Source organism: Aethalodelphis obliquidens, unplaced genomic scaffold (genome assembly GCF_003676395.1).
Source record: "Aethalodelphis obliquidens isolate GAN/ISIS:26980383/991018 unplaced genomic scaffold, ASM367639v1 scaffold35, whole genome shotgun sequence".
NCBI classification, from domain to species: domain Eukaryota; kingdom Metazoa; phylum Chordata; class Mammalia; order Artiodactyla; family Delphinidae; genus Aethalodelphis; species Aethalodelphis obliquidens.
This window is the reverse complement of record NW_020837979.1, coordinates 11894764-11918943: the sequence shown is the minus strand read 5'-3', so window position 1 is coordinate 11918943 and position 24180 is coordinate 11894764. Positions and strand designations below refer to the sequence as shown.

The 24180-nt window shown below is 54.6% G+C and overlaps 1 protein-coding gene across 7 annotated transcripts in view; it reads right to left on the bottom strand.

The window, feature by feature from the left end:
* PSD4 (pleckstrin and Sec7 domain containing 4) overlaps nucleotides 1-22802 on the bottom strand; it is a 37624-nt gene extending 14822 nt beyond the window's left edge. For 3 of the 7 annotated variants that reach the window (XM_027129087.1, XM_027129089.1, XM_027129088.1), the window contains exons 1-2: nucleotides 22651-22802; nucleotides 819-1903 (exon numbers count right to left, since the gene is read on the bottom strand). In XM_027129087.1, coding sequence (XP_026984888.1) covers nucleotides 819-1790 — 972 coding nt within the window. In that variant the 5' untranslated portion in view covers nucleotides 1791-1903; nucleotides 22651-22802. Of the gene's footprint in view, nucleotides 1-818; nucleotides 1904-9661; nucleotides 9847-12660; nucleotides 12784-22650 lie in introns of those variants that run through there. The other 4 variants (XM_027129086.1, XM_027129081.1, XM_027129085.1 and 1 more) reach the window with 4 other exon arrangements.
* Nucleotides 22803-24180: the final 1378 nt, after the last annotated feature.

The window sequence follows — 24180 nt, the reverse complement described above, 5'->3', positions numbered from 1 at the left end:
CCTAGAGCAACCAGGCCCCAGAATGCACATCACAGGACACAGGCACAGCTGCCCTGCACACGGACCCCAGCCTGTGGGTGGAGGGGCCTGGGCGGTGTCAGCAGCTCCTCTGATCTCGGGGTCAGCTGAGAGCTGCTCTGGTTATGAGCTCTTCCCCGTTGCTCTCCGGGACCACAGAGATTAGAAAGCTACAGCCCTGCTCTGCCATGTTGAGTTTCCTTATCTCTTAAGCAGAGGCCTCCCTGGGAAAAATGCGCTCACATAACTTGTCCCTACGACTTGTGCCAGTTGATATCAAGACCTCTGCCATCGTCACGTGGGCCTGATCGGGTGACACTGGACGCACTGACTCATGTGAGCTAAAAGTAACAAAATGCTGCAATCTCTCCCCAAAAGAGAGGACTCTTAAAGCAGACATCTCCCCACCAGGGGCAGAGGTCACCCCAGCAGGCTGACCGCTGCCCTGTTACAGTTGGGAATGTCTTCAAGGTGGGAGGGGGAGAGCCCGAGGTGGGCCTGGAACACGCGGCAACCGGAGGAGCTGTCTGTTCTCCAGATGTGTCCACGGAGCTGGCGAGATGGGAGACATCTGTGCCTTAACATTAATTGCCGTCATGTTCAGTTGACAGGATGGCGCCCGTACAATTCCCTCTAATTCTGAAGGCCACGCTGGGCCTGCCTTTCTGCACTATTGCTCCAGGATCCCCAAAGGCCCCAGCACCTGGGAAGAGAGTTCTGGGCCTGGTGACCACAGAGGAAGGCCCTTCCTTCCGTGTCCCCATGCACAGCCTGGGGATGGCTCCCAGGGCTCTGCTTACCTCGCTCTCCTCCTGGCCGGGAGGTGCTGCGGGAGCCCCCTCGGTGGTGCCCAACACAGCCCAGGAGGAGGAGTGCAGCCTGCAGGTGGGCACAGGGAATGGCGGTGTGGTGTGCCCGCTGGGATCCACTGCGCTGTCCCCCAGATCCGGCTCCCTGCCCAGCTCCCACGGCACACTGCCTCCTGGGGGTGAGGGCTCCAGGGTCTGCGGGCTCTGGGGCCCGGTCCTCACATCTGTGCAGGGATCTGAGAACCCCCAGGAAAAGCACGCTTCAGACACACTGGGGGCCGAGGAAGGGCTCTCCAGGAAGAGGGGGTTGTCAAAGAATATGCTCTCCTCCTCGGGACCCCACTCCGGGGACGACTCTGGCGCGCCCTCCCTAGGCCATGCCGGCTTCCGGTTCTCCCCTTCAGGCCCGTTGCTCTCTTCCCCCGAGGCCCCGTGCACGTCCACGGGGGTGCTGCGGTGGAGGCCTGAGTCCCGGGGTCCCATTGGGCTGGAGGGGAAAGTGGGGAGGTCAGGAGACGCCGTGGGGAGGCAGCATCTCAGCTCAGCTCTGATCCCTTCCGTCTTCTCTAGCTCCTCCTGAAGGTCCAGGACGCACATCTGGGCTTGCAGGATGCCCGCCCAGAACACCACCTGGGTGGACGTGCTCTGGCTCTGCCTCGGGCTCCCCAGAGGATGGCTGTCCCGGGGTGACCGGGGGAATGCCGCTTTCTGCCCTGCCCCCTCCTGGGAAGAGTCGCTCCCCGGGTGCGCGGGCTCTGGGCTGGAGCCCCCGGGATGAACATCTCGCCTCGTGGAATCAGGAGGGTCAGAGGCCCAGGTCTGCTCCCCGCAAGGTCCGAGAGGGCCAGGGCGGCCGCGTGTCTGCCTCAGGTGTGCTCCTGGGTGGAGCTGCATGTGGTCTCCCAAACAGATGTCGAGCAATTCCATGGGTTTGGGGTGTTCACAGAGTCTGTCGTCACCCATCCTCCACAGAGTAAAGCTGCACAGGAGTCCCCAGAAGCGTCCGCCTTCACAAGCCCATTGTGTTGATCAGAGGGGTCGCCGGCCAGGGGGGTGACTGGGACCCCACATCTACCCTGGAAGTACCCAAAGCAAAGGCAGGTTAGCGCTGGGCTCTCAGCCCCTGGAAGCACACGTCCAGTGAGTTACACGTGGTTTCGAGCGCAGGCTGCCCTCCGCAGCCCTGCGGGGGTGAGAAGTGCGCCACACACACCGTCTGACCCACAACTGCAACTGCTCGCACCTGCCCCAAAAACACTCGTCTGGTGGCTGAGGGTGGCCCGAGTGGCTGAGCTGAAAGAGATGAACTGGGCAAGCCAGACCCTTCTTTGGGGAACCTGGATTGGAGAATGTCAAGGCTAAGATGGTTGGTAGCAGGAGCAGAAGGTGGAAATGTCTCAAAATAGCGGGAAAGGGGGGAGGGTGAGGGGGGAGGGGGAGCAAAAAAAAAAGAAAAAAAAATAGCAGTAAAGTAGCAGCAAACCAAAAAAAGGATGGGGAAACCAATGTACGTGGGAGCCAAACAGACCTGGACTGGAGGTGAGGGGAACGGGACAGACTCGAGGGAGAAGCAGGGAGCCAGGAATGAAAGGCCACAGCTGGTCTTGTTTCCACCTCCCACGGCTCCTGTCTTTGGGGGCCTGCATCCTTGCCACGCTCACTGGCCGGTTCTCAGTTACAGCCATGCAGCCTGGCTCAGGAGGAAGCCCAGCCTGGGCTGCTGCATGAGGAGGTTTCAGCCCACGGGGCAGACCTGCCGCACAGGGAGGAGACTGCTGCCTTCTGGGGAGCGGGAGGCTGGGGCTGCCCCACACCTGCTCAGAGCTGCCCGGTGCGTTGGCCACACTGGCACTCTGCACCGGGCCTAATCGGATGTGGCCAAGGATTCCCATGGGGCGTTTCCTAGAAGCGCGCATCTCCATCCCCTGCATGTGGTGCCCAGGTTACAGGGCTTTCGGGGTGGCCCTGCTTCTTCAGAACAACTGGCTTGTGGACACTGTGAAACTCGTAACTCGACCTGTTTTCCCTCGGTACTGGCCCTCAGGAAGTGCAGGTTAAGTCCACAGGCCCTGTGCACGCATTTCCTGTACTAAGTGCACCCCAGACCACGTCACAGCTTTTATTTTCCCTTTGCCTCACTTTCCTCACTCACATATCTCTATTTTGAGGACTGTGTGTACGTGTAAGCCATTCTGAAATATTTGGGGGAACAAAAGCACACACACGCGTGAACACACACACACACACACACACACACACACACCCCTGCTCCTGACTTGTAACCATGCGTAACTTCCTGATACTCACTCCCACCTACTTCATGGCCCACCACGAGACACTCAATCAACGGGAACACTCAGAGCTGGGAAACAAAGGCTGGGTGGGGTCCTTCTGTTTAAGGTCACCAAGAAACCTCAGCCGGGCACTGTTCCTTCTTTCAGGAGGCGCCCGAGAGAAACGAGAAAGGACCCGCACGAATTTAAGTTTCTAACTCCCCTTGAAAGCATCGTCCCAAAAGTCTCTCAAAGGGTAAGCTGGGACGAAGTGAGAGAGTGGCATGGACATATATACACTACCAAATATAAAATCGATAGCTAGTGGGAAGCAGCCGCATAACACAGGGAGATCAGCTCGGGGCTTTGTGACCACCTAGAGGGGTGGGATAGGGAGGGTGGGAGGGAGGGGGACGCAAGAGGGAGGAGATATGGGAACACATGTATATGTATAACTGATTCGCTTTGTTATAAAGCAGAAACTAACACATCATTGTAAAGCAATTACACTCCAATAAAGATGTTAAAAAAAAAGTCTCTCAAAACCAGAATCCCTTTCTGGGCTTTTACTGCTCCCTCTGTTCCAATCCTCATGTTCTTCACTGTGAGCACAGCAAGAAACTGTAATTGCTGAACTGGGGCTTCAGGATTCGGAAGCTTTAGACCCCAGGAAGGGCCCATCTACCACTGAGTTCTCAGCTGGCCTCCCCAATAGACTGGGACTTCCCAAGAGGTGGGGCCGTTTCTTACTTTTCATCTTGTATTTGATGCTCTGAAGCCAATAGATTTGAACTCTGCTCCTCCTATGCATCTCCAACTCCTTTAGCTCAGCTTCAGTCATCATTCAAGGCTCTTTCTCTCCACCCCAGGGGAGAGCCCTGCTATAGTCCTATCACCAAGAGAGAGGGAGGGAGTGCACCCAGAACCCATTGTCTATACTCGGGCAAGCCCTCTGGATCCAACCTCCCTCCCCAGGCCTGTCTGGAGAATGATGAAGTGTGAGAAAGGAGGTGAGACACCCCCCCGACCCCCGCCCCACCGCAGGCTTCTCAAGCAACCAGCCCTTAGGGTACAGGAAACTGGGAAGGCGGCTGCATTTAGGAGATGGAAGGCAGAGGTGCCGGGAAGCACCTACTTCACAGGCACCTGAACACGAGGCAACTCCACCTCCTTCCCAGACCCCTTGACCCTCCCTCCCTGCCAAGACCTGGTCTATTTGAGCCTAGCTGGCTCCCCTCTGGAAACACCCCACCCCACCCTCCCTCCTCCACACATTCTATCCGATGTGCGCCCGCCTTAGGAGCATCGCAGCATTCCACCCAAATGACATCAACTCCCCTCCTCTCATTAGTGAATCACTTGACAGGAAAGTTCAAATGCCAATCATGGGAATGGGAAATGCTGGGCAGCGGCTGGTGGAAAGGGTGCCCTGCAATTTTTAACAAGATAGGAGTCCCACACGTCCCTCTTTGCCAATAGGTCCTCATAAATAAGTATGTATATGAAACGAAGCAGCCACACAGGTAAATGTTAATGACCAGGCTAGACACAAACGAGGATTGGACTGGCCTTCCCAGAAGAAATGGGGTCTTCCTCCATGGATTCCAAGGGAAAGAAAAATCAGAGAAGCTGAGGCAGCTTTCCAGAGACCAAAGGAGAAGACAACAGACGTCTGGGGCCTGAGGGGAACCGAAGGACCCAAGAGAGGTGAGGTGGGGACCTGGGGGGGAAGCAGGGACAGACAGATCCAGCACGTGGTGGGGAAAGAGGTATGTCTGCACGCCATCCCTCTCTCTCTTCTTTCAGAGCATTTACTCCACAGTGTAATCCCTAGTGTGTTAACCCACGTGGTTCTAGCTTGCCTTCCATTCCCAAAATGTAATCGCCAAGAAGGAGGTTCTTTGTGCTTCCCGCTACTGCTGTCTCGCTGTGGAAATGGTGACCGACAATCGTTTTAGTGACCAATTGTGTTATACCCACTCCAACGTCAAAGTTCTGGTGGTATATCGTTAGCCTCTCGTTCCAGTGGTTAGAAAGTTGAGGGTTAGTGTTGACTTGAGAAGCTCAGGACCACCCATGAGACACCTGGGGTTACAGAGGCTGGTGGCGGGTGTCCTGGGTCCAGGCAGGCAGACAGGTGCACATGGCCTCTCAGTAGAGTTGTCACATTTAGCAAGTAAACAATAGAGGATGCTCAATCCTGGGGACGTATTTATACTGAAAACGGACTCATTATTTATCTGAAATTCAAATTCAGCTCTGCGCTCTGTCTTGTACCTGACAACCCAACCCTATGTCAAGAGTGCCCAATCTACGTCAAGAGCGCCCCGCCCCTGCGGTGTGCCACACACCCAGCTCACGCTTTGCAGCCCCAGACTCAGTCTTGTGAGCTCAGTTCCACGAGTGAGACACGTGGTGACATCGCCTTCCTACTACTAAGGAAACAAGGTTCAGAGAGCTTCAGAAATGTGCCCAGGTAGCTCAGCTGGTGGGTGGAGACGCTGGGATCTGAACCCAGGTCTGTAGCTCCCTTAAGCAGCACTCTCTCTTCCCACCCATAAATCAATTCTTTTGGGAATTCATGGATTGAATGGAGCATGAATTTCTTCTGATGCGGAGTCACTTTAATTCACCTGTTTCCCCCACTGTTCAGGGCAGGGCCTGCCTGACTCAGAGGTGGCACTCCAGAAATGTTTGTGAAAATAAGAGGAAAGATGGAGAGATGGAGGGATGGATGGGTGGATGGATGGATGGAGGGATGGATGGATGGATGGATGGATGGAAGGGTGGAAGGAGGGAAGGAGGGATGGAGGGATGGAGGGATGGGTGGATGGATGGATGGATGGAAAGGTGGAAGGAGGGATGGAGGGATGGAGGGATGGGTGGATGGATGGATGGATGGATGGATGGATGGAAGGGTGGAAGGAGGGATGGAGGGATGGATGGATGGAAGGGTGGAAGGAGGGATGGAGGGATGGAGGGATGGAGGGAGGGATGGATGGATGGATGGATGGATGGGTAGATGGGTGGATGGGTGGATGGATGGATGGATGGATGGATGGATGGATGGGTGGATGGATGGAAGGGTGGAAGGAGGGATGGAGGGATGGAGGGATGGATGGAAGTGTGGAAGGAGGGATGGAGGGATCGATGGGTGGATGGATGGATGGGTGGGTGGATGGGTGGGTGGGTGGGTAGGTGGATGGATGGATGGATGGATGGATGGAAGCATGGAAGGAGGGATGGATGGAAGCGTGGAAGGAGGGATGGAGGGATGGAGGGAGGGATGGATGGATGGGTGGGTGGATGGGTGGGTGGGTGGATGGATGGATGGAAGCATGGAAGGAGGGACGGATGGAAGCGTGGAAGGAGGGATGGAGGGACAGTTGGATGGATAGATGGATGGAGGGGGTGGATGAACAGATGGGTAGGTGGATGGGTGGATGGATCCTCAGAAAGCCCCCTCCTCAACAACCTTCCTACAGGACTGGGGAGACTGAGGCTTGGAGAAAGAGATTTAGCCTCATTACAACATGAAGACTCCCCCCTGAGGGCCAGTCTGGCCATGAGCCAATCACACCTTCCTTCCAGGAAGCCCAGAACCCTTAGGGCAGAGCTTTTCCAGAGGTGGCTCCTGCCAGGCCAACCCAGCAGCCAAAATGCTCATCTGGGTTCTGGCTCTGAGGCAGTAGCTGGACAGAGAGAAGGAGACATCAGGACCGGTTCAACCACCTTGTCCTGTGCTCTCCACTAGAAATGCGAGTTTAAGAAGTTTCTCTCTCTCTCTCTCTCCCTCTCTCTCTCTCTCTCTCTCTCTCTCTCTCACACACACACACACACACACACACACAGAGGAACTGGGGAGCAGAGCCTAGTTCTCATGTGTCTAGCATTTTCTTGGTTTACCTTTTTTTCACCCTTGAGGCTTAGCGATATGGCTTTTGAAATTGCTCAGCCATCTTAACCAGAACAGAGGGAGAAAGCATCTGCCACAGGCTTCTTAGGTAGGCCTTGTTATCTCTGAAATAAGCAGCCCTTCATTTTTCTAAGCATCGTGGTGGCTCAGGAAGAGAAAACTTTTAAGGAAAAGCTCTGGAAGAAGCGTGATGGCTCTTTGGAATCCAAAAAAATGCTCTGAGTCCAGAAGCCAGTGAGAGGAAGTATTAGGGAGGAAGCTGAGAATGGGGCGGGGCAGAGAGAGCCAGTGCTGCACTAGGCAGCCCCCAGGGCTCCTGTCTTGAGCGGAGTAACCTCTGCAGGGGCTGAGCCTGCATTAGCTGATGGGAGGTAAAGGACACAGAAATCCACGGCTCAGGGACCAGGGGGACATAAGTCCCTCCCACCACCACCCGACACCCACCCTGGGCTTCAAGGCAAGGTCTTTTTGTTTGTTTGTTTGTTTGTTTGTTTGTTTTTTGCGTGGGCCTCTCACTGTTGCGGCCTCTCCCGTTGCGGAGCACAGGCCCAGCCGCTCCGCGGCATATGGGATCCTCCCAGACCAGGGCACGAACCTGTATCGCCTGCATCGGCAGGTGGACTCCCAACCACTGCGCCACCAGGGAGGCCCAAGACCAATGTCTTTTTGATCTTAGGGCAGGAAGGAGCCCAGATGGCAACTGGATCATCGTTTTGAGAGTGGGTTTGCTTTCCACCCCCCGCTTGGGCACAGAGCCTGTGCCCTGAGGTGCTGAAGGCCATGGGAGGCCGGGGGAGAGCCTGCCTGAGTGTGAAAGATGACAGCGTGAATGTCCTGCATTCGGCCCCCACTCACCCTACACCTGGAGGCTCACAGACTAGACTCAAATCCTAGCTACAATGGATGAGCCATGTGACTCTGGTCCAAAGCTTCACCTGGTTCCTTGCTTGTGAAAGAAGGAAACAAGATGGATAAAGCTCCTTGAGAGGTTTGCTATACAGTGGAAGGGGGTCTGAGTGCTAACGCTGGACCCAGCCCTTGGGAGGTGCTCAGAAACACTACCTCATGCTCAGATTAACTTGGCTGGCAGCCAAACAAACACGGACTCCCTGTCCTCCCTGACAGCACGGACTCAGCCCAGTGGGCTCCCTCAGTCCCCCAGGAGTCAGCCCGGGATGTCCTATCCGGAGTGTGCATCTCTCTCTCTCCCTTTAAGCTTCCAACTCAGAAAACTGCTTCCTTTTGCCCTGGAAATGTTTCCTTCCTACGCAAAAAGCAAAGGCTCCTGGCCCATCCAGGGATTGAGGAGGTGACCTGTCCTGTCCCTCAGCAGCCCTGGGCGGAAGCCAGGTTAAGGGTGCTGTCCCTGAGGACAGCTCCCCGAGCGTCTCCAGTTTCAAGGTGCAGGACAGACGCCCCTGCCTGAACCCGGGGCCAGAGCACCCAAGGTACTTGACTGGGGGCCACCCCACATCCTGCCCACAAGGAAGGAGGCTTCATGCAAATGTGCAGAGAGAAACACACACACGCGCGCGCGCGCACACACACGAGTTGGTGCTGAGAACCCTGAGGTGGGGTCAGCTGAGACTCAGGCAGAGACAGAGGATGGAGAGGGCAGAGAGGACGGGGTAGGGGCAGAGAGGATGGGGGGAAGGGTGGGCGGAGAGGGCCAAAGGGTCTCCAGAGAAGCTACTGCCTGTGAAGGACAGCAAAGGCTCAGGGCCAGGCTGGGCCTCCCTCACCCCTTCTTGGATCTCCCCCTCCCACTACAAAGAGCCTAGAGCCTGGATTCTAATCCCTAGGCTGGTTCCTTATCTGTAGAGGAGGGAGCCTGTGATGCCCTAGAGCCCTGGGAGACAGGCCTCCTGGCCAAGGCCCCTCAGTCCTCTGGGGTACTTATTATCAGCTGATGACAGGTCACCCTTGCCAGCCTTTTAGCGCAGGACTGACTCCACCCACAGGATCTCAGGCCCTAGAATAAGGGGGCAGTGGCTGAGATGAACAATTCCAACTAGAAGGCCTGACGGTGTCCCAAACAGGGAAGCCTTTGAGAGTGAGCTGGTCCCTGTTATCCAACAGGTCGACGGGCCTAAACCAGCACTGCCCAGGCAAACCAGCACGCTGGGCCCCTCCCCTCCACCCGTCCTCCCTGCGGGAGCCCCGAGTCTGAGCTCCTACGGTGACCGCACCCAAAGCCCCAGCCCGAATGGCTTCCTTCTCTCCAGGGTCGAGGGGTCAAGGCTCACTTGGGGCCTCTGGCCACAGAAGCCCCTGCTGGGTACCAGCCACAGCAGCCACCAGGGACCTGGGGAGGCTCACGGGAGCTTTAGGAGGGAGGGGCCTTGGCCACTTCACGACTGCAGACCCCCAGGGGCTCCGGGAAGGCTGGGGTACGTGGGAGCCAGAGCAGGAATCCCAGAAAGGGCCAGATTGGGAGGGGCCGGTGGACGGAGAGGAGGAAGGGGAAGGATGGGGCTGCAGCCCAAGGTTGGGCGCACAGCAGGTGCACACGCAGGGGCCTATGGAGCCCTTCTTCCTGCCCACCTGCCCCGGCGGTCACCGCCAGGGCCCACACGGGACTCTCCACATCCCCGCCCCCCGGCGCCCTCCGAGCCCCCCACCCGAAGCAGGCACACCCTGCTCACCTCCAGAGGACCCGGGAAGGGGTGCGTGGGCCCGGCTCCCCGGGAGCGGCCCTGCTGCCCCGTCTGTCTGGCCTGTGAATGGGGAACGTGGCAGCTGCAGCTTCCGACTTCCGTTCCCCTCACCACACTCACCCCCCTGCTGCCCCAAGGCCTCCGGGGCTCCCCAGCTGCGCTGCACCTCACACTTCCTGCCCCGAGACGAGAGCACCCGCTCCCAGGCCTGGCGCCTCTGGCCCCAGCCCCCTGCCCCGGCTCCCGGGGGTCCCCCACCCTCCACGCAGCCCCGAATCAGGGGCCCGGGAGAAAGAAAGAGGAAGGCGCAGCGCCCCGGACTGTGAACACACCCCGTCCCTCCCCCGCGACATTCTGTCACCAGGTTCTCATCTCTGCCCAGCTCTCGGGTCCCGGCAGGGCACTCGGTGGGACTCGGGAGGGCCCTGGGGCTGGTAACTTTTCTTTTTCCCTCAATCTGTGTATGGCTGTCTTGGGTAGGTAATAATGGCACCTGGTGTAACTGTCCTACAGTGACAAAGGGTTCCCCAATAGCCCCTGAGTCCCCCCTCTCACTTACATTATGAACTGTTACTCTATCCATTGCATGGATCCAGAGGCAGGCTCAGAGAGGTTAAGCCACTGCCCACGGTGGCACAGCTGGGAAATCATGAAGCTGTGGTTGGAACTCAGAGCATCTGACCGCATGGACCGACTGTCATCCATCTCCCACGGCTGAATTCCCCACGTATGTCTGCAGGCCACAGGCCACAGGGGTCCAGGAGTCTGAGTCCGAGGCTGGGGGAACCACGCTCACCGGACCGTGCTCTCCTCCCTCCGCACCATCTATTCTCCGGTCTCAGTGACCACCAGCTTCCCTGCTGAGGGTCCAAAGACCCCGGCCCCCTCCCTGAACTCTAGTCCTCATAAATCCAACCTCCCAGAAGACTCCTCGACTTGCAAGGCCCAGAATCCAAGGGCCTCAGACCCAGGCCGGCCTGGCCCACAGCGCACAGGGCGTGGCTCCAGCTGCGCCCCCCAACACGCACACGCACACGCACGTGCACACGCACGGCGAGGAGTCCACAGGGACGTGCCTACCAGGCCTTTCTCTGGGCACCCAGAAGTCTGAGATTCTCTGCTTCCTGGACCCGTGGAACCTCTACTCCTGCTCCTCCCCGGGGACATCACTGCTCTGTGCGGCCCTAGACCTGGGGCGAGGGGGAGAGGCAGCGAGGGGGTGGAGAGGGCCTGGACCTGGGGGCGGGTCGATGCCCTCCGTGCACGTGCGGCACCAAGCCAGGGCAGGGGAAAGAAAGGGAAGGAGCTAAAGGCTTGGGGTGGCCTCTGCTGCCACATTCAGCAGGGGCTGCGAATCCTCATTCAGAGCTGGACCCCCAGGTCATCATCAAAGTGACAGGCAGGAAAAGAGGACACACTTTGTATAACAGTTCATCAGGTGCGGTGTTATAACACTGACACATCCGAACACGTCTTGGGGTGGGGGGCCTCCACTGTTCCCTTTTCTGGAGCTCGCAAATGTTAGCGGCAGGTTTATCTCCGGGTCAGCGCAACACAAACCGGGTTCGTAACCTTCCCCAAGCTGTTCGTCCTTCTGTGTGGAGGATTTTACAACACTTTGCCCAGCCAGGTAAACCAGAAACCTAAAGTCGCCTCGGCCCAAACGCAAACCCTCCCTCAGGCCTCCAGCCTCACAGGGTGTCCGGCACGTGGCCACGGGTCAGTCAGCGCCGGCCCCACGCCATCCCAATGCGAGAAGCTGCTGACCGTCAGGAATAAAGCACAGGACCCCTATCCTCAGGAGCTTCCAGTCAAGTGACAGACAGAAAATAAACAAGCGACGAAGTAATCGGTGTGTGATTATAAACTGTGATAAATGCTGGCGGGGGGATGGGACGGGGAGAAAGGAAAGTGAGCAGTGGGGAAGCTCACTGCGAAGGGAGACCGGGGGCACCTTATTCCCATAAAGAGGAGGCAGCACGTAAAGAGTGCAGGGTGGGCATTTTCGGCAGATGAAACTGCATGTCTCATTTCTTACCCGAGACCGGAAAGGTCTCCAGGAGTGAAGGGAACAGAAAGCCAGCCAGCGTGGCCAGTGCGGCTGGCCTAGGGGAGGGTGGCCGAAGAGGATGGGGCCAGATCCCGTGGGGTCCCCAGGGCTAAGCAGGGGAGTGACAGGCGTATTTATTTTTAAGATCACCTGCTGCTGCATGGAGAACAGACAGTGGAGGGCGCAGTGAGAGCGGGGAGACCAGGCAGGGGCTCTGTGACAGTCCAGGGGAGGGGGGACAGTGGTTTGGAGGGCAGCAGAAATGGCAGAGAAGGTGAGACAGAGGATGTGGGATCTATATCGGGGATGCTTGGGAGAATCTGCCGCGTAAGTGATGCTAGAGAAGTCCAGGTCAGCTTCTAGATTTCTGGCTTGAGCAACTTGGATGGGTAGTAATGGTATTTGCTCACATGGGAAAGATGTGGGGAGATGAGGCTTCAGGGAGCAAACCAAGAGTTTCATCTTTAAATATTAGGTTTGAAATTCTGCTGATAGCAGATTTCTCAACTTAAGTGACAGAAGCCACAAGACAGTGGGATAAAATATTCAATGCGGTGATAGAAACATAACTGCCACCCCAGAATTTCATATAGAATGAAAGTATCTTTTAAGAACAAGGATGAGATAAAGACATTTTCTGATACACAAAATCTAAGAAAGTGCGATCTCAAACTAAAGAAAGCTCTACAGGATCCACTTTAGGAGGAAAGAAAAGCACCCCCTGGGGGTGCTCTCACATAAGCCTGCCCAGATGGAAGGTCTGAGATATAAGAAGAAATTATGAGCAAAGAGTGGTAAAGATGCAGTAAACATTAAAACTGTATAAAGCAGTAACAATAATATATTGGAAGGTTAAAATAGAAAGATATAATTTCAAAAATAAATAAATATTAGGCTTGAGATATCTGTGAGATACTCAAGCAGGAGTAGCTGGTACCTGGAGTTGACTGGAGGGGCTGGGCTGAAGAAAGGAGCTCCTATGTGACCAGCAGGAAGGTGGTCCACGCTGCGGGCTGGCGGAGCCTCCCCAGGAAAAGCCCGCAGAGGAGAAGAGCAGGGGCTGTCCAGGAGGTAAGAGAAACAGCGTGAGGGTGTGTCATCACCAAAGAAAGACAAGAGAGGAGAAAGATAACTTCAGAAGGAGGAAGTGGTCAGCTGTGTCGAACGCTACTGGAAAGTAGTGCAAGATGAGGAATAAAGTGACCATCGAACGAGGGCGCACGGAGGTTACAGACAAGCTGGGGGTGGGGGCTGGAGGCACGATGCGGGCAGAAGCCAGGCGACCATGAGGTGAGGACTGATTAGGAGCCGAGGACAAGGGTCTTCCCCCTCCACTCCCAGCCCTGAACCCATCCCAGGCTGGGCTCCCTGGGGCTGAGACGCTGCCGGTCAGGCCGGGCACCAGCGATCGGCTTCCTCCGTGTACTTATGAGTCTCCTTCCTTCCCCTGACTGTAAACTTCTCAAGGGCGAGGACTGGTCCACTCGCCTCTATCGCTACCCAGGTTGTGCAGCAGAGGGCCTGGCTCATAACTGCTCCCAAACCTTCTGATGAATGCATGAGTCAAAGCTGCTGTCTTCTGACCCTCAATCACATCGAGCAGCACCGTGGGAAACGGAGTCGGCCTCTCCGCTCTCCTCCCAGGCAGCAGGTCTTATACGTGACTGGTGTGTGCATTTGGGGGGATTTGGGGTGTGGCCGGGGGGGGGGTTCCTGCTTACAGCAAACTCCTCGAAGAGACTCCCAGACTCCTGCAGCCGCCAGCTCTGTTCCATCTCCTAGCACTTTCACCTCCTTCCCAAGATGCAAGGAGCAAAACTGGATGGGTGGGGGGAGGGGCGGGGGGAGGGGCAGGCCACAGGCAAGGAGGGCCTCCAGCTCACAGGGCGTGTGGTTCAGTGTGGGCAGGCGCAGGGCAACTAGCTCTGGCGCCCAGGGCCCCTGCTGGTGGGGAGCTTTGATCTTTGGTGCCCCCTCCCACTTCTGGGGGTCCCTGCCCACTGTCCCCCTCCCCAGGGCCCAGCAGACACGCAGCCTCCGGACCCAACCACAGCCCAGGGGCAGGCAGCCTTCCTGCCTCCCTTGAGGTGAGTGACTTCCTGTTTGCCCGTAGCGGAAGCTGCTCAGCACAGGTGGGGAGGTGGCATCTCATACACTGCGCGCGGATGGCGGAGTGGAGCCCACCTTCCAGGAGAGGAGCTCTGGGGCTTTCAGCACACAGCCTGCCCTCCTGAGAGGCAGAGGGGTGAGAGGCGGGAGGCAGCAGAGGAAGGGAATGGGTACCTGGCTTCTCACTACCTTACACAGAGGGCCCCTAGGGGCTGACACTCACAAGGCCCTTTACAAGCAGCATCTCCAAACCCTAGAGTCCGGGGTCGGGGTGGGGTGTTACGATCCCCACGCCACAGAACAGATAAGGAGACCGAGGGTCAGAGCAGCCTCTCAGGCTGGACTTGAACCCAGGACTGCCAAACCAAATGCACCGTCTGCTATACCCTGTCGCCATTTACACGCTGCTGATACGAAGGAGTTGGGATTGCTTTCCAAGGGAGCAGGGCTCCTCATGGCCCAGCCTGAGCTCATTTCTACAACGCAGAGCTTGTGAAAACTCCAACGGGGATGGAACTCACTACCATCGTTCCGGGGGTACCGGCTACCAGGCCGGGGGAGAGCCAGGGCCAGAAGCACCTCGACGGGCTCCCATGTCCCTGAATTTGTCACTGTAGAGGTTCTGTCCTTTAGGGAGGCCTGGGAGTAAGGCAGCCACCTGCTCCTTCCTCCAGAAAATGCCCTTTTCCCTCTTAGCTCTCAGGCCTCCACAAGCCCGGGCCCTCAGGGAGGACAGACAGGAGGACACTTGCCTTCCTAAATATTTCTCTGCCAGAGTAGATGGTGACAGTCCCACTGGCCAGCAGCTGGGAGGGAGGGCCAGGGTGAGGGCTTCTAGGGACGGAGCCCACGGCAGGGGCCACTGGCGCCCCTCCCTAACACCTGTGGTCTTAGACTGGGAGGGAGAGGTGTCCCAGAGGCAGGGCAGTGAGGAAAGGGATCACGGGAGAGCGGCAGCACCATCACCAACCGCCCTACACACATGGGCACCAAGGCTGCCCTTGTTTTCCTGGGCAAGGGCCAGAAGTGATTATTACGAAAGTGAGTGACAGCTTCTATCTCTTGGACTCGGCTGCCCAGTCCCGCAGCGGGTACAGTAACCTTGCTGTGGTTACTGTGGACAGCTGCCCAGGCCACCACTCCCTGGCCTTCTTACTCCTTGGCACCAAAGTCCGGCCCCAGCTGCTCTCTCCCAAAGCCACCCTGTATTTTCAGATTAGCATTTTCCCTGCAGCCACTTGTCACAGGTCTGTCCTTCTTAGGTAAGCAGCGAGTAGGGCTCTACAGTTATTCACATCTGTCCTTGAGCCCCCTGGGCACCCAGAAGATGCTTACAAACATCTGTTGCAATACATGTGCGCTAAGATACTTATAAAAGCAAAAATGCTCACAACCTCAACATCCACCAGGAACCAGATAAATAAATTATGATAGAACCATCGAGCGAACCTCAGCAACCTTTAACTATCTTGTTTTTGAAGAGTATTTCATGAAGTGGAAAGATGCTCACTGCATATTATTAAGTAAGAAACTTGATTGTATATTCAGTATGGTCTCGATTTTTTTTTAAATGTGCATATTGGGCTTCCCTGGTGGCGCAGTGGGTGAGAGTCCGCCTGCCGATGCAGGCGACGCGGGTTCGTGCCCCGGTCCGGGAAGATCCCACATGCCGCGGAGCGGCTGGGCCCGTGAGCCATGGCCGCTGAGCCTGCGCGTCCAGAGCCTGTGCTCCGCAACGGGAGAGGCCACAACAGTGAGAGGCCCGCGTACCGCCAAAAAAAAAAAATGTGTGTATTTAGGCAATGAAATACCAAAACACTGGTTGATAGCGGCTATCTGGGTGTGGTAACAGTAGACATGATGTTAAGTTCTTTATGTGTTTTTGGTGTGTACCTGCTGTTTAAAAATAAACACGTATGTACAAAAAACAAATAAATAAACAAATATGTACGATGTTTGTCATCAGCAAAAATAAACTAAATTTGTTGAATTAAATAATGATTGAATTTCCCTGCTCACTTTAAAGACTGGGAGGTTCTTTGCCAACCCCCCTACCCACCAGGTTGCCGGTGGACGACCAGAGTGAGACGGGGGCGGGCCTAAGAGGGTCTGCATGGGTATTTGTTGCTTCTGACCCCTCACTGCTACCACCGCTCAACTGGCTGCAGGGTGACCTCTCTGACGTTGGTGTAGGGACCTACTCAGAGCCCCAGAACTGGGATGAAGTTTGAGATGAAGACATTTGAGATTTGACAGTTACAGTAAGAAGCCTTCTCAGAGCTTTCCTTATCTGACTAAAAGCAGCAAATTCTGAGAAATAAGGCAGCCACAAATTCCTTCTGCAGCCATAAATTCCTTCTGCAGGGCAGATCTATTCCCAGAAGGGAGAACTCAATAAAATCTACCCCGAACCCCTTCTCTAGGAGAGATTTATGGCCCACAAGGAGACTGCAAAAACACTCACACCTGTAGAGACCAACATTATCACTACTTTGTCGTTTCTCATTTGTTCTAAAAACCCATTTGTCTTTGGAAAAGAAACCTATTTGTTCTTCCTAGAGAAGGCTTTTTCTCCGCGCTCCCTCTTCCTTACTAATTTAGGTATATAAGCCTTTAACACTTTAACAGGCCAGCTACTTCTCTGACTGGCTCCCACGTGCAGGCCAATGAACCTTCTTCTACTGTTAATCTTTTGCCAGTTTAGTTCGCAGGTCCCAGGGACAAAATCTTAGAGGGTAGGGGAAAAGGTTTTTTTCCCCGTCTCCCACATAGCGAAGATGATCTCCTCCATGAATCCACTAATCTAAATCTGTGTTTGCCCAAGTAGGCATATGGTACACATAATAAACATCTTTAATAGTTAAGCATGTATTTGAATATGCATTAAAAAACCCCACGATTTCACAGATAGTGTTGCTAAGGATCTCGCTAAAGTACATAATGCCTACTTCATGTTGTGTTTTTCAAATTGTGTGTTATTCAAGGAAAAATATGAAATAAAATAGTATAGGCGGAAAACTCTTCTGTCAAAAATCATGACAAGCTATGTAAATGAGTGGGCTGAATCCAACCTTTCAAGCACTTACTCTTTTGGAGGAAGACGTGTCAAGGGTCTTCCTTATAATGCTAATTAGCCTTCATCAGCCATTGACTGACGAACAGGAAATTCAGGTTGCACAACCAGAGGAAAAGCAAGGCTCTGGTGTTACATAAAAAAGACAACAGGTGGGCTCCCCTGGTTGCGCAGTGGTTAAGAATCCGCCTGCCAAGGCAGGGGACACGGGTTCGAGCCCTGGTCCGGGAAGATCCCACATGCCGCGGAGCAACGAAGCCCGTGCACCACAACTACTGAAGCCCGCGCGCCTAGAGCCCGTGCTCCGCAACAAGAGAAGCCACCGCAATGAGAAGCCCGCGCACCGCAAGGAAGAGTAGCCCCCGCTCACCGGAACTAGAGAAAGCCCACATGGGGCAACGAAGATCCAACACAGCCAAAAATAAAATAAATAAAAATTTAAAAAAAACAACTTTATAAAAAAAAAAGAGAGAACAGGTATATGCTGACATTGCGAAGGAGGGAGACAAGACTCAGAGGGGGTTTTGTCTGGGCCCCACCCCCACCCCCAAAAGGTTGGTGTTACCCTGGGGGTGCTCTCACATAAGCCTGCCCAGAGCAACAAAGCCCTAGGCTGCCCGGTGCCCTCTCTGTGCCAGCTGGAACAGATCATGTCTATCAACAGTTGCCCACAGAGACAGAGCGGGCAGTCTGGCTCGGCAGCCTCCAGCAGGAACGGCCCTGGGGCCCCGAGCTCCTCCCCAGGGAGACAGCCCGCACACCTGTGCTTCCGGAGGCCTCTTCTCTCCTGTACGCCTCAGCCCTTCCACTCATCCTCCAAGGGCACACTGGGAGATGCCAGGAAGGCAGGGACCCCTGGTTGGCCGTCCTTGTTTACAAGGACCCCCGCCCCACCCCTGCCCAGGTTCCCAGGCCGAGAGGATGCTTTCCTGAGATCGCGGAGCCAGCAAAGGGCAGAGTTCGAAAGTGCATCCGAGCCTCCTTGCTGGTCCAGCCTGTCCATCCACTTCTCAAGCCTGTTCACCCACAACCCGGGGCTTTGTTCCAGTGGGGCCTAGTTTGCACTTAATGCTCTCCCACAGTGACCTCACCCACTCCCACACGTTCATCTCCTACCCACTCGCTGAAGGTTCACGAACCCTCCCCAGCCCGGAGTCCTAAATGCCAACGGAAATCCTTTAGCCAGGTGAGCAGGACTTCAGAATCAACAGGTGCCCGATCACCTGTCCACGCGCCCATGGGCCTGCCTCCCCGCGCCCCCCGCCCCGTGCCCAGCCCTGCGCTCCAGGTCCTGTCTGCAGCGTCGCATGTGCCCCGTTTCCCAAGTTAGCAGGCACCCTTCATGCCTCCAGCGTCCAGTCCTGCTGGTTCTCCGTCCCCGGCAGCCCCTCTGCTCGTCACCTATCCGGAGAACCCCAGGGACCTCCTGCCTCTCAGGTGCACGTCCACAGTCTGTCCCAATTCTCCTCCAGGAGCTCACTCCTGCCCTTGAAAATCCTTCCTGGCTGACCCCCACCTCTCCTCATTGCCTTTAGGGAGAACCCAACAGGGCATTTGAGACCCCCAGCCTCTCCTAGGACCACACACTCCCACCCTGAACCACACCCCCAGTCTATGGGGCTCCCCGGAATAGTTCCTGGAAATTTCACACGTTGTCGTGTCCTCATGCTGTGCTCCTGGTCAGCTCTGTTCCCTTCCCCATCCCCCTTTCCACCTATCCAATCCTCTTCAGCCTCCAGGGCTCACCCCCATCATGCCATTTCTCCAAACAAGCTTTCTAGACCAAGCCGGTAAGAATCGACCGTTACGATAATTCCATAATTCCAACCACGCAAAGCAGTGCAGCGGTCAGAAGCCACAAACCGAGTGTCCAGGGAGCAGCCAGATAAATCTTAAAAAATAGCACCGGCTTTAAAAGTAAGATCATGATTTGTAGCACAGTACAACGTACGTAAGTTTAAAATACATGCATGTATACATCAACATCATATATTTCTCTAAAATAGTCCAGATCCCAGGATAAACGTATCCTAAATATATCAGAGTAGCTGCTGTGCACAAAGGTAGGGAAGATGGTGAAGGGCAGTCAGTGGGACTGGAGTTGAGGGATGAAGAGAAAAGCATCATAAGACCCCTTATAATTCAATAATAACAACAAGACAAAAATCCAAGTTAAGTCACAGGCCAAGGACATGAACAGTCCACAGAAAGAGAAGGACAAAGGGTTTAAAACATACAGGAGACTCACACAGCCGCTGACTATAAATACCTATTAAAACGACCATGTGATGCCATTTTTTTGGTCTGCCAAATTGGCAAGAACAGCGTATAACACCAAGCCGGCATCAACGGAAATCTAAAATACACAGAGCCTCTCAATCAGTAATTACACATCTATGGATGTCGCCTGCTGAAACAGTCACAGAAGTGAGCAAAGATGTAGGTACAAGTATCCTTAATGCAGAGTTGCCTATCACAGCAAACAAACAAATGAAAATGGGGAAAACAATTTAGAAAACCATAAAGGAATGGCTACATAAATAGGTTAAATCCATTCAGTGAGATATTACACATTTCTTTTAAAAGGATGAAGCACATCTATATGTCCTGAATCTGAATAAGTATATTAAGTTAAAAAAGAAGGGGGGCGCGGTACAAGGTACAGACGTGAGTATTCTTTTTTTTTTTTTTTGGCCGCCTGCACGGCACGCGGAACTTCCCCGCCCGGGGATCGAACCCCCGTCTCCTGCCATGGAAGCGTGGAGTCTTAACCACTGGACCATCAGGGAAGTCCCAGACCTGAGTATTCATATTCTTATTATTTGTGTAAAGAAAAAAGAGAGAAAAGAAAAAGTATAATATGTATATGTTCATTTACAAATAGAACATAGGTCTGCAAGTATTCTCAATTTCCTCTAAAGAAGATAGGGAATCACAGGACAGGAGAAGGAAGGAGATTTCTCACTGTGTTCCTTAAGGGCTGTTTGAACCAACACTTGTAAAAAGATTTTTAACACAGGCAAGTAGTACCTTTCAAAATATTTTTAAAAGAACTTTTAACCCATGCAAATATTATCTTAAAAAGCAGAAAAGAAGTGGAATGCACCCAGAAGTCCTGCTGTCTTCTCTCTAACCAGCCCCTGCTGTGAGGCACCCTGGAGACCCTTTCTACTGCAGACAAACATCCCTTTAGCCAAAACCTCTCTCTCTCTCAGAGCACTTGGCTCTAAAACTGCACCACTCGATTATAAGTCCTGATTCTTCACTTACTAGCTGTGTAAAAGTGGGCAACTTTCTTATTCTCGCTGGGCCTCAGTTTTCTCATCTGTGAAACGGGGTGGTCCATACATCACAGACGTGCTGTGAGAATGATTTGTGTTTGCACACGAAGTGCTCAAGAGAGCCTGGCATACAGTACATGCCCGATATCCTCTCCTGTTTTCCTTTTAAGTCTACTAATGAGATCGTTCTTCTGAAAAACAGAAGATTATTGGCATTTTCCTAGAAGGCAACAGTTTTTCTCCCCATATCAAGTCTTTACTGATTTGGAAAACTTGGTGTGTACCTCCCACTTTAGCCCATGTTGTTGGATGGACGCTGCATATAAGGAAAGCCAGTGATGCCTCTCCTGCCAAGAGACACGCTCTCCGTCTCTGGGGATCACCTGTTCCCCGCTAGTGTAAAACTCCAGGCCTGACCCTGAGTTTTCTTGGGAGCACGTAAATCTTCCTGCCGCGGCAGTTGAGAGCATCACCTGCCTTCCTGCATGCCTCCGGTCAGCAGGCTGAGCCCCGCCCCTGCCTCCTCTCATGAGAGCCTCAGAGATGCCTGCTCACCTCTCAGAGCCACCACGGCCTCCTTCCTGTTCAGCAATGCCCAGCCTGCTCCAGCCTCCTTCACGTCTCAGGGCCTTTGCACTTGCCGTTCCCTCTGCCTGGAATGTTCTTCTCCCAGCTAGTCACATGCCTGTGTCTTGCCTACATCCAACTCCTCAGCACAGCCTGTCCTGACCACCCTGTTGAACCCGGGAGGCCCCCTCACCTTCTAACCCCTTAAGCTGCTTTGCTTTCCTTCACAGCATTTATCTGACACGACATTAAAATTGCGGTTATTGTTACCGTCCATTTCTCTCCACCAGAAAATAAGCTCTAGGGAGGAAAGACTGTCTTGTTCAGTGATGTATCCTTAACACCCAGAAGAGTGCCTAACATGTGGGCTCTCAGTATTTGTTGAATGAATGAACAAATAATCGAGTCAACAGGATATGTCTTCTGGGGATGCTTAATCCACCTCAGATTTAAGCCTCCCAACAAGAAGGACACTCTCAGGACTCCACAGGGGGGCTACTCACCTCTCATCCTTTATACACCGATCCCTTGTAGGCAGCTCATAAGTCCCTGTTCATGGTCACAGAGGACATCCTATCCTGTGCCCCCAGAATTTGAGGGCCTGAAGATGGTACCATTTTCCTACCTTATTTAGAAAGCCTGCTTGCTACCTTTTCTAGCTCAGGGCCGAGTTCCCTGATCTGTTTCACGGTCATGCCCATCATCATCCTGTTTTGTTTTGTTTCGTTTTGTTTTACAGCATTTAATCACTCTCTGAACTAATGTGATTCATCTCCTTACTTATTTTCTCTCTCCCCCAATTCATGTAAACGAGAGCAGCTGTATTCCCACTGCCTTCATGCCTGATGAGTGGTTGGCACTCAGTAAATATATGTTGAATGAATGGATGAATGAACGAATGAATGAATGACCCTTCTTCAGAACCCTCACATAAAGGAAGAAAGAAATGAATCCCTCGGTACTATCTGCTGTCTAAACCTGACCTTGACGTTTCCTATGTAGAGGGGCTCAGAGACATCCAATTAGTTGCCAATTACATCCGATCAGCTCTGGGCCAGGGGAAGGACTGGGTTAATGAGGTCAGGGGCAGGTGGAGCCTTCAGCTGCCCTGGCCTTCACGTTGATGCTGCCCACCTGACCTAGACATGCAGGCCATGGACACAAGGGCCTGGGTCAGCACACTTAGCAAAGTGGGAAAAAAACACCTGCAAGGAACTCACAGCCCTGGCTCCCCTGTTTTACTGAAAGAAGCTAAACTCAATCCTAGAGCCAGAAAGAACCCTAGAGGGGAAAGTGAGTTTGTCTGCTGAGCAGCCACTGTTTACCTTCTTAGGAACCTCTGGTGTTTTCTGACCAGACACACCCAAGAGGGCCAAGGAGAAGGGCCAAGGAGAGCCGCCAGCATCCAAGGGAGTGGGGAAGAGCTGGGCTCTCCTCCATCCCAGTGCGCTCCTGGCGGGGGCAGCCTGCCACACTGGCCAGGCTCCCAGCAAGCAGGGAGCAGGGAGGAGGGCCCCGCCGGGTCACCGGCCTAGGGGCCACTGAGGCCAACGGGAGATAAGGAGTTAGGCCCTCGGTGTCGCCCAGGTCTGATGCTGGATGGTTTTAAGGGCGCCTCCTGCAACCAGGTGCACCCCGCCCGGCTGGAAGAGCCTGTGGAGCCACCGCACCCCAGGCCGGGCAGTTTGACTCTCTCAGGGAGCGTCCCCCTGCTGTCGGCGGCCCTGCCCGCTGATGAGGTTGAACGCTGAGGACCCCACCAGCCCTACTCGCTCTCGCCCCTCGGAGCCTCTTCCCGCTCTCCCCGGCTGCGCAGATGCTCCCTCGCTCGGCGGCGCCCCCAGTGCGCGGCACACTCTCCGCAGCGAGGCCGGCGCGGGGCCCCACCTGCCCTTACCAGTGTCCCGCTGGGCTCCTGCTCCGGCCGCCCGCCCGCCCGCCCGGGCGCCCCATGGCCCGGAGCCCAGGCGCGGGCCGGGGACGGCGGGGAACGCGGGGCGGCGGCTGCGCGGGGGACCAGGCCGGTCCAGCTCCGGCGCGCGGCTCGCGCGAGGCACTGGGTTTCCGGCGGGGAGACGGAGGGCGGTGGCCGGGCCGGCGGCGCGGGGCGGGGCGGGCGAAGCCGTCCGACTGGTCTGACGGCGGCGGGCGGGCGCCTCCTGCACGACCTGCGCTGTCCCCGTTGGGCTGCCGGCGCCCCGAGCCCTCTGTCCGGTGTCTTCCTCCAGCTCGGAAACCAGCCGGAAGCCCAGACCAGCCGCCGACGGGTGCACGCCCCGAGCCGGGTCAAAATCCGAGTCCCTCCAAACCCATTCTGTGCCAGTTCTTTCGTGGGCGCCAGAAAAAACTGCATTATCTCAGCTCAGAATTTCAGCTGTCTGTAACTGTTGACTTACAGACAACTGGTGAACTTTCGCTAGCTGGTTTGGGGATCGGTGGCTTGGAAGCAAATAGTTGTGTCTTGAAACTTCCATTTGTTTTAGCAAACATGTCCTCAGACGTAGTGATATTGGCAAGAAGCTCTTGTTTTTTAATGTCCCACTTGATGCCACTCTCTGGTTTCCATTTCTGTAACTATATAAGACACCATATGTGAAACTAGAAGCTGATTCCATTTTTCCAGTATAGCCAGTGATATTTCAGCTTCCATAGAGATTGACAACGTGGAGAAGTCCGTCTCTATGGTATGCTGAAGGTCCTCAAGCAACAACAGCAGCTAATAATTTATGAGTGTTATTGATGCGCCAGGCACTAGCTCTCTACCTGTCTTAATACTTAATCCTCACAACCACCGTACAAGGTAGGCAGCTTTCCATACAATGAGGAAACTGAGGCACAGAGAGGGGAAACAACCTGACCAAGGCCACATAGACCGTCATCACTGTAGGATCAGCGATCCTACAACTTATTAGTAATTCACTTGTTAACGCTACAGACATTTATTGTGCACCTACTGTATGTATGTCAGACACTGACTAGGCACTATGGGATAGAAAACTGAACCAAATACTCCAAAAGTTTGCAGCCTAGCAGGAGAGATAAGCAGTGATGTGATGTAGATAGATGGGGGCTGGGAGGTGAGGGGTCGCTCCCTGAGGGGAAGAATCCTGGAGAGGAGGGAACCACAAAGGGGAGAGGTCCAACATCTGCCTGCAAACTTCCCTCAAATCCGTGGCTGACTCCTGAATGAACACGCCTGAGGCAAGAATCCACATGACCCAAAGGAAAAGTATAGCTGAGCAGAGATTTGAGCAGTTAGCTGCCTGCTGCTGGGGAATGTGGAGTCAAGTCCTGCTACCTTAGAGGGGCTTGGCAACCACTTTGGACTGTCCATTGACACCTCAGAATGACCACACTTAAGGGGTAAAGACTGCATTCCAGGATTAAGGGATCTACCCCAGGATTAGGGACGAGCCAAGAGAAATCT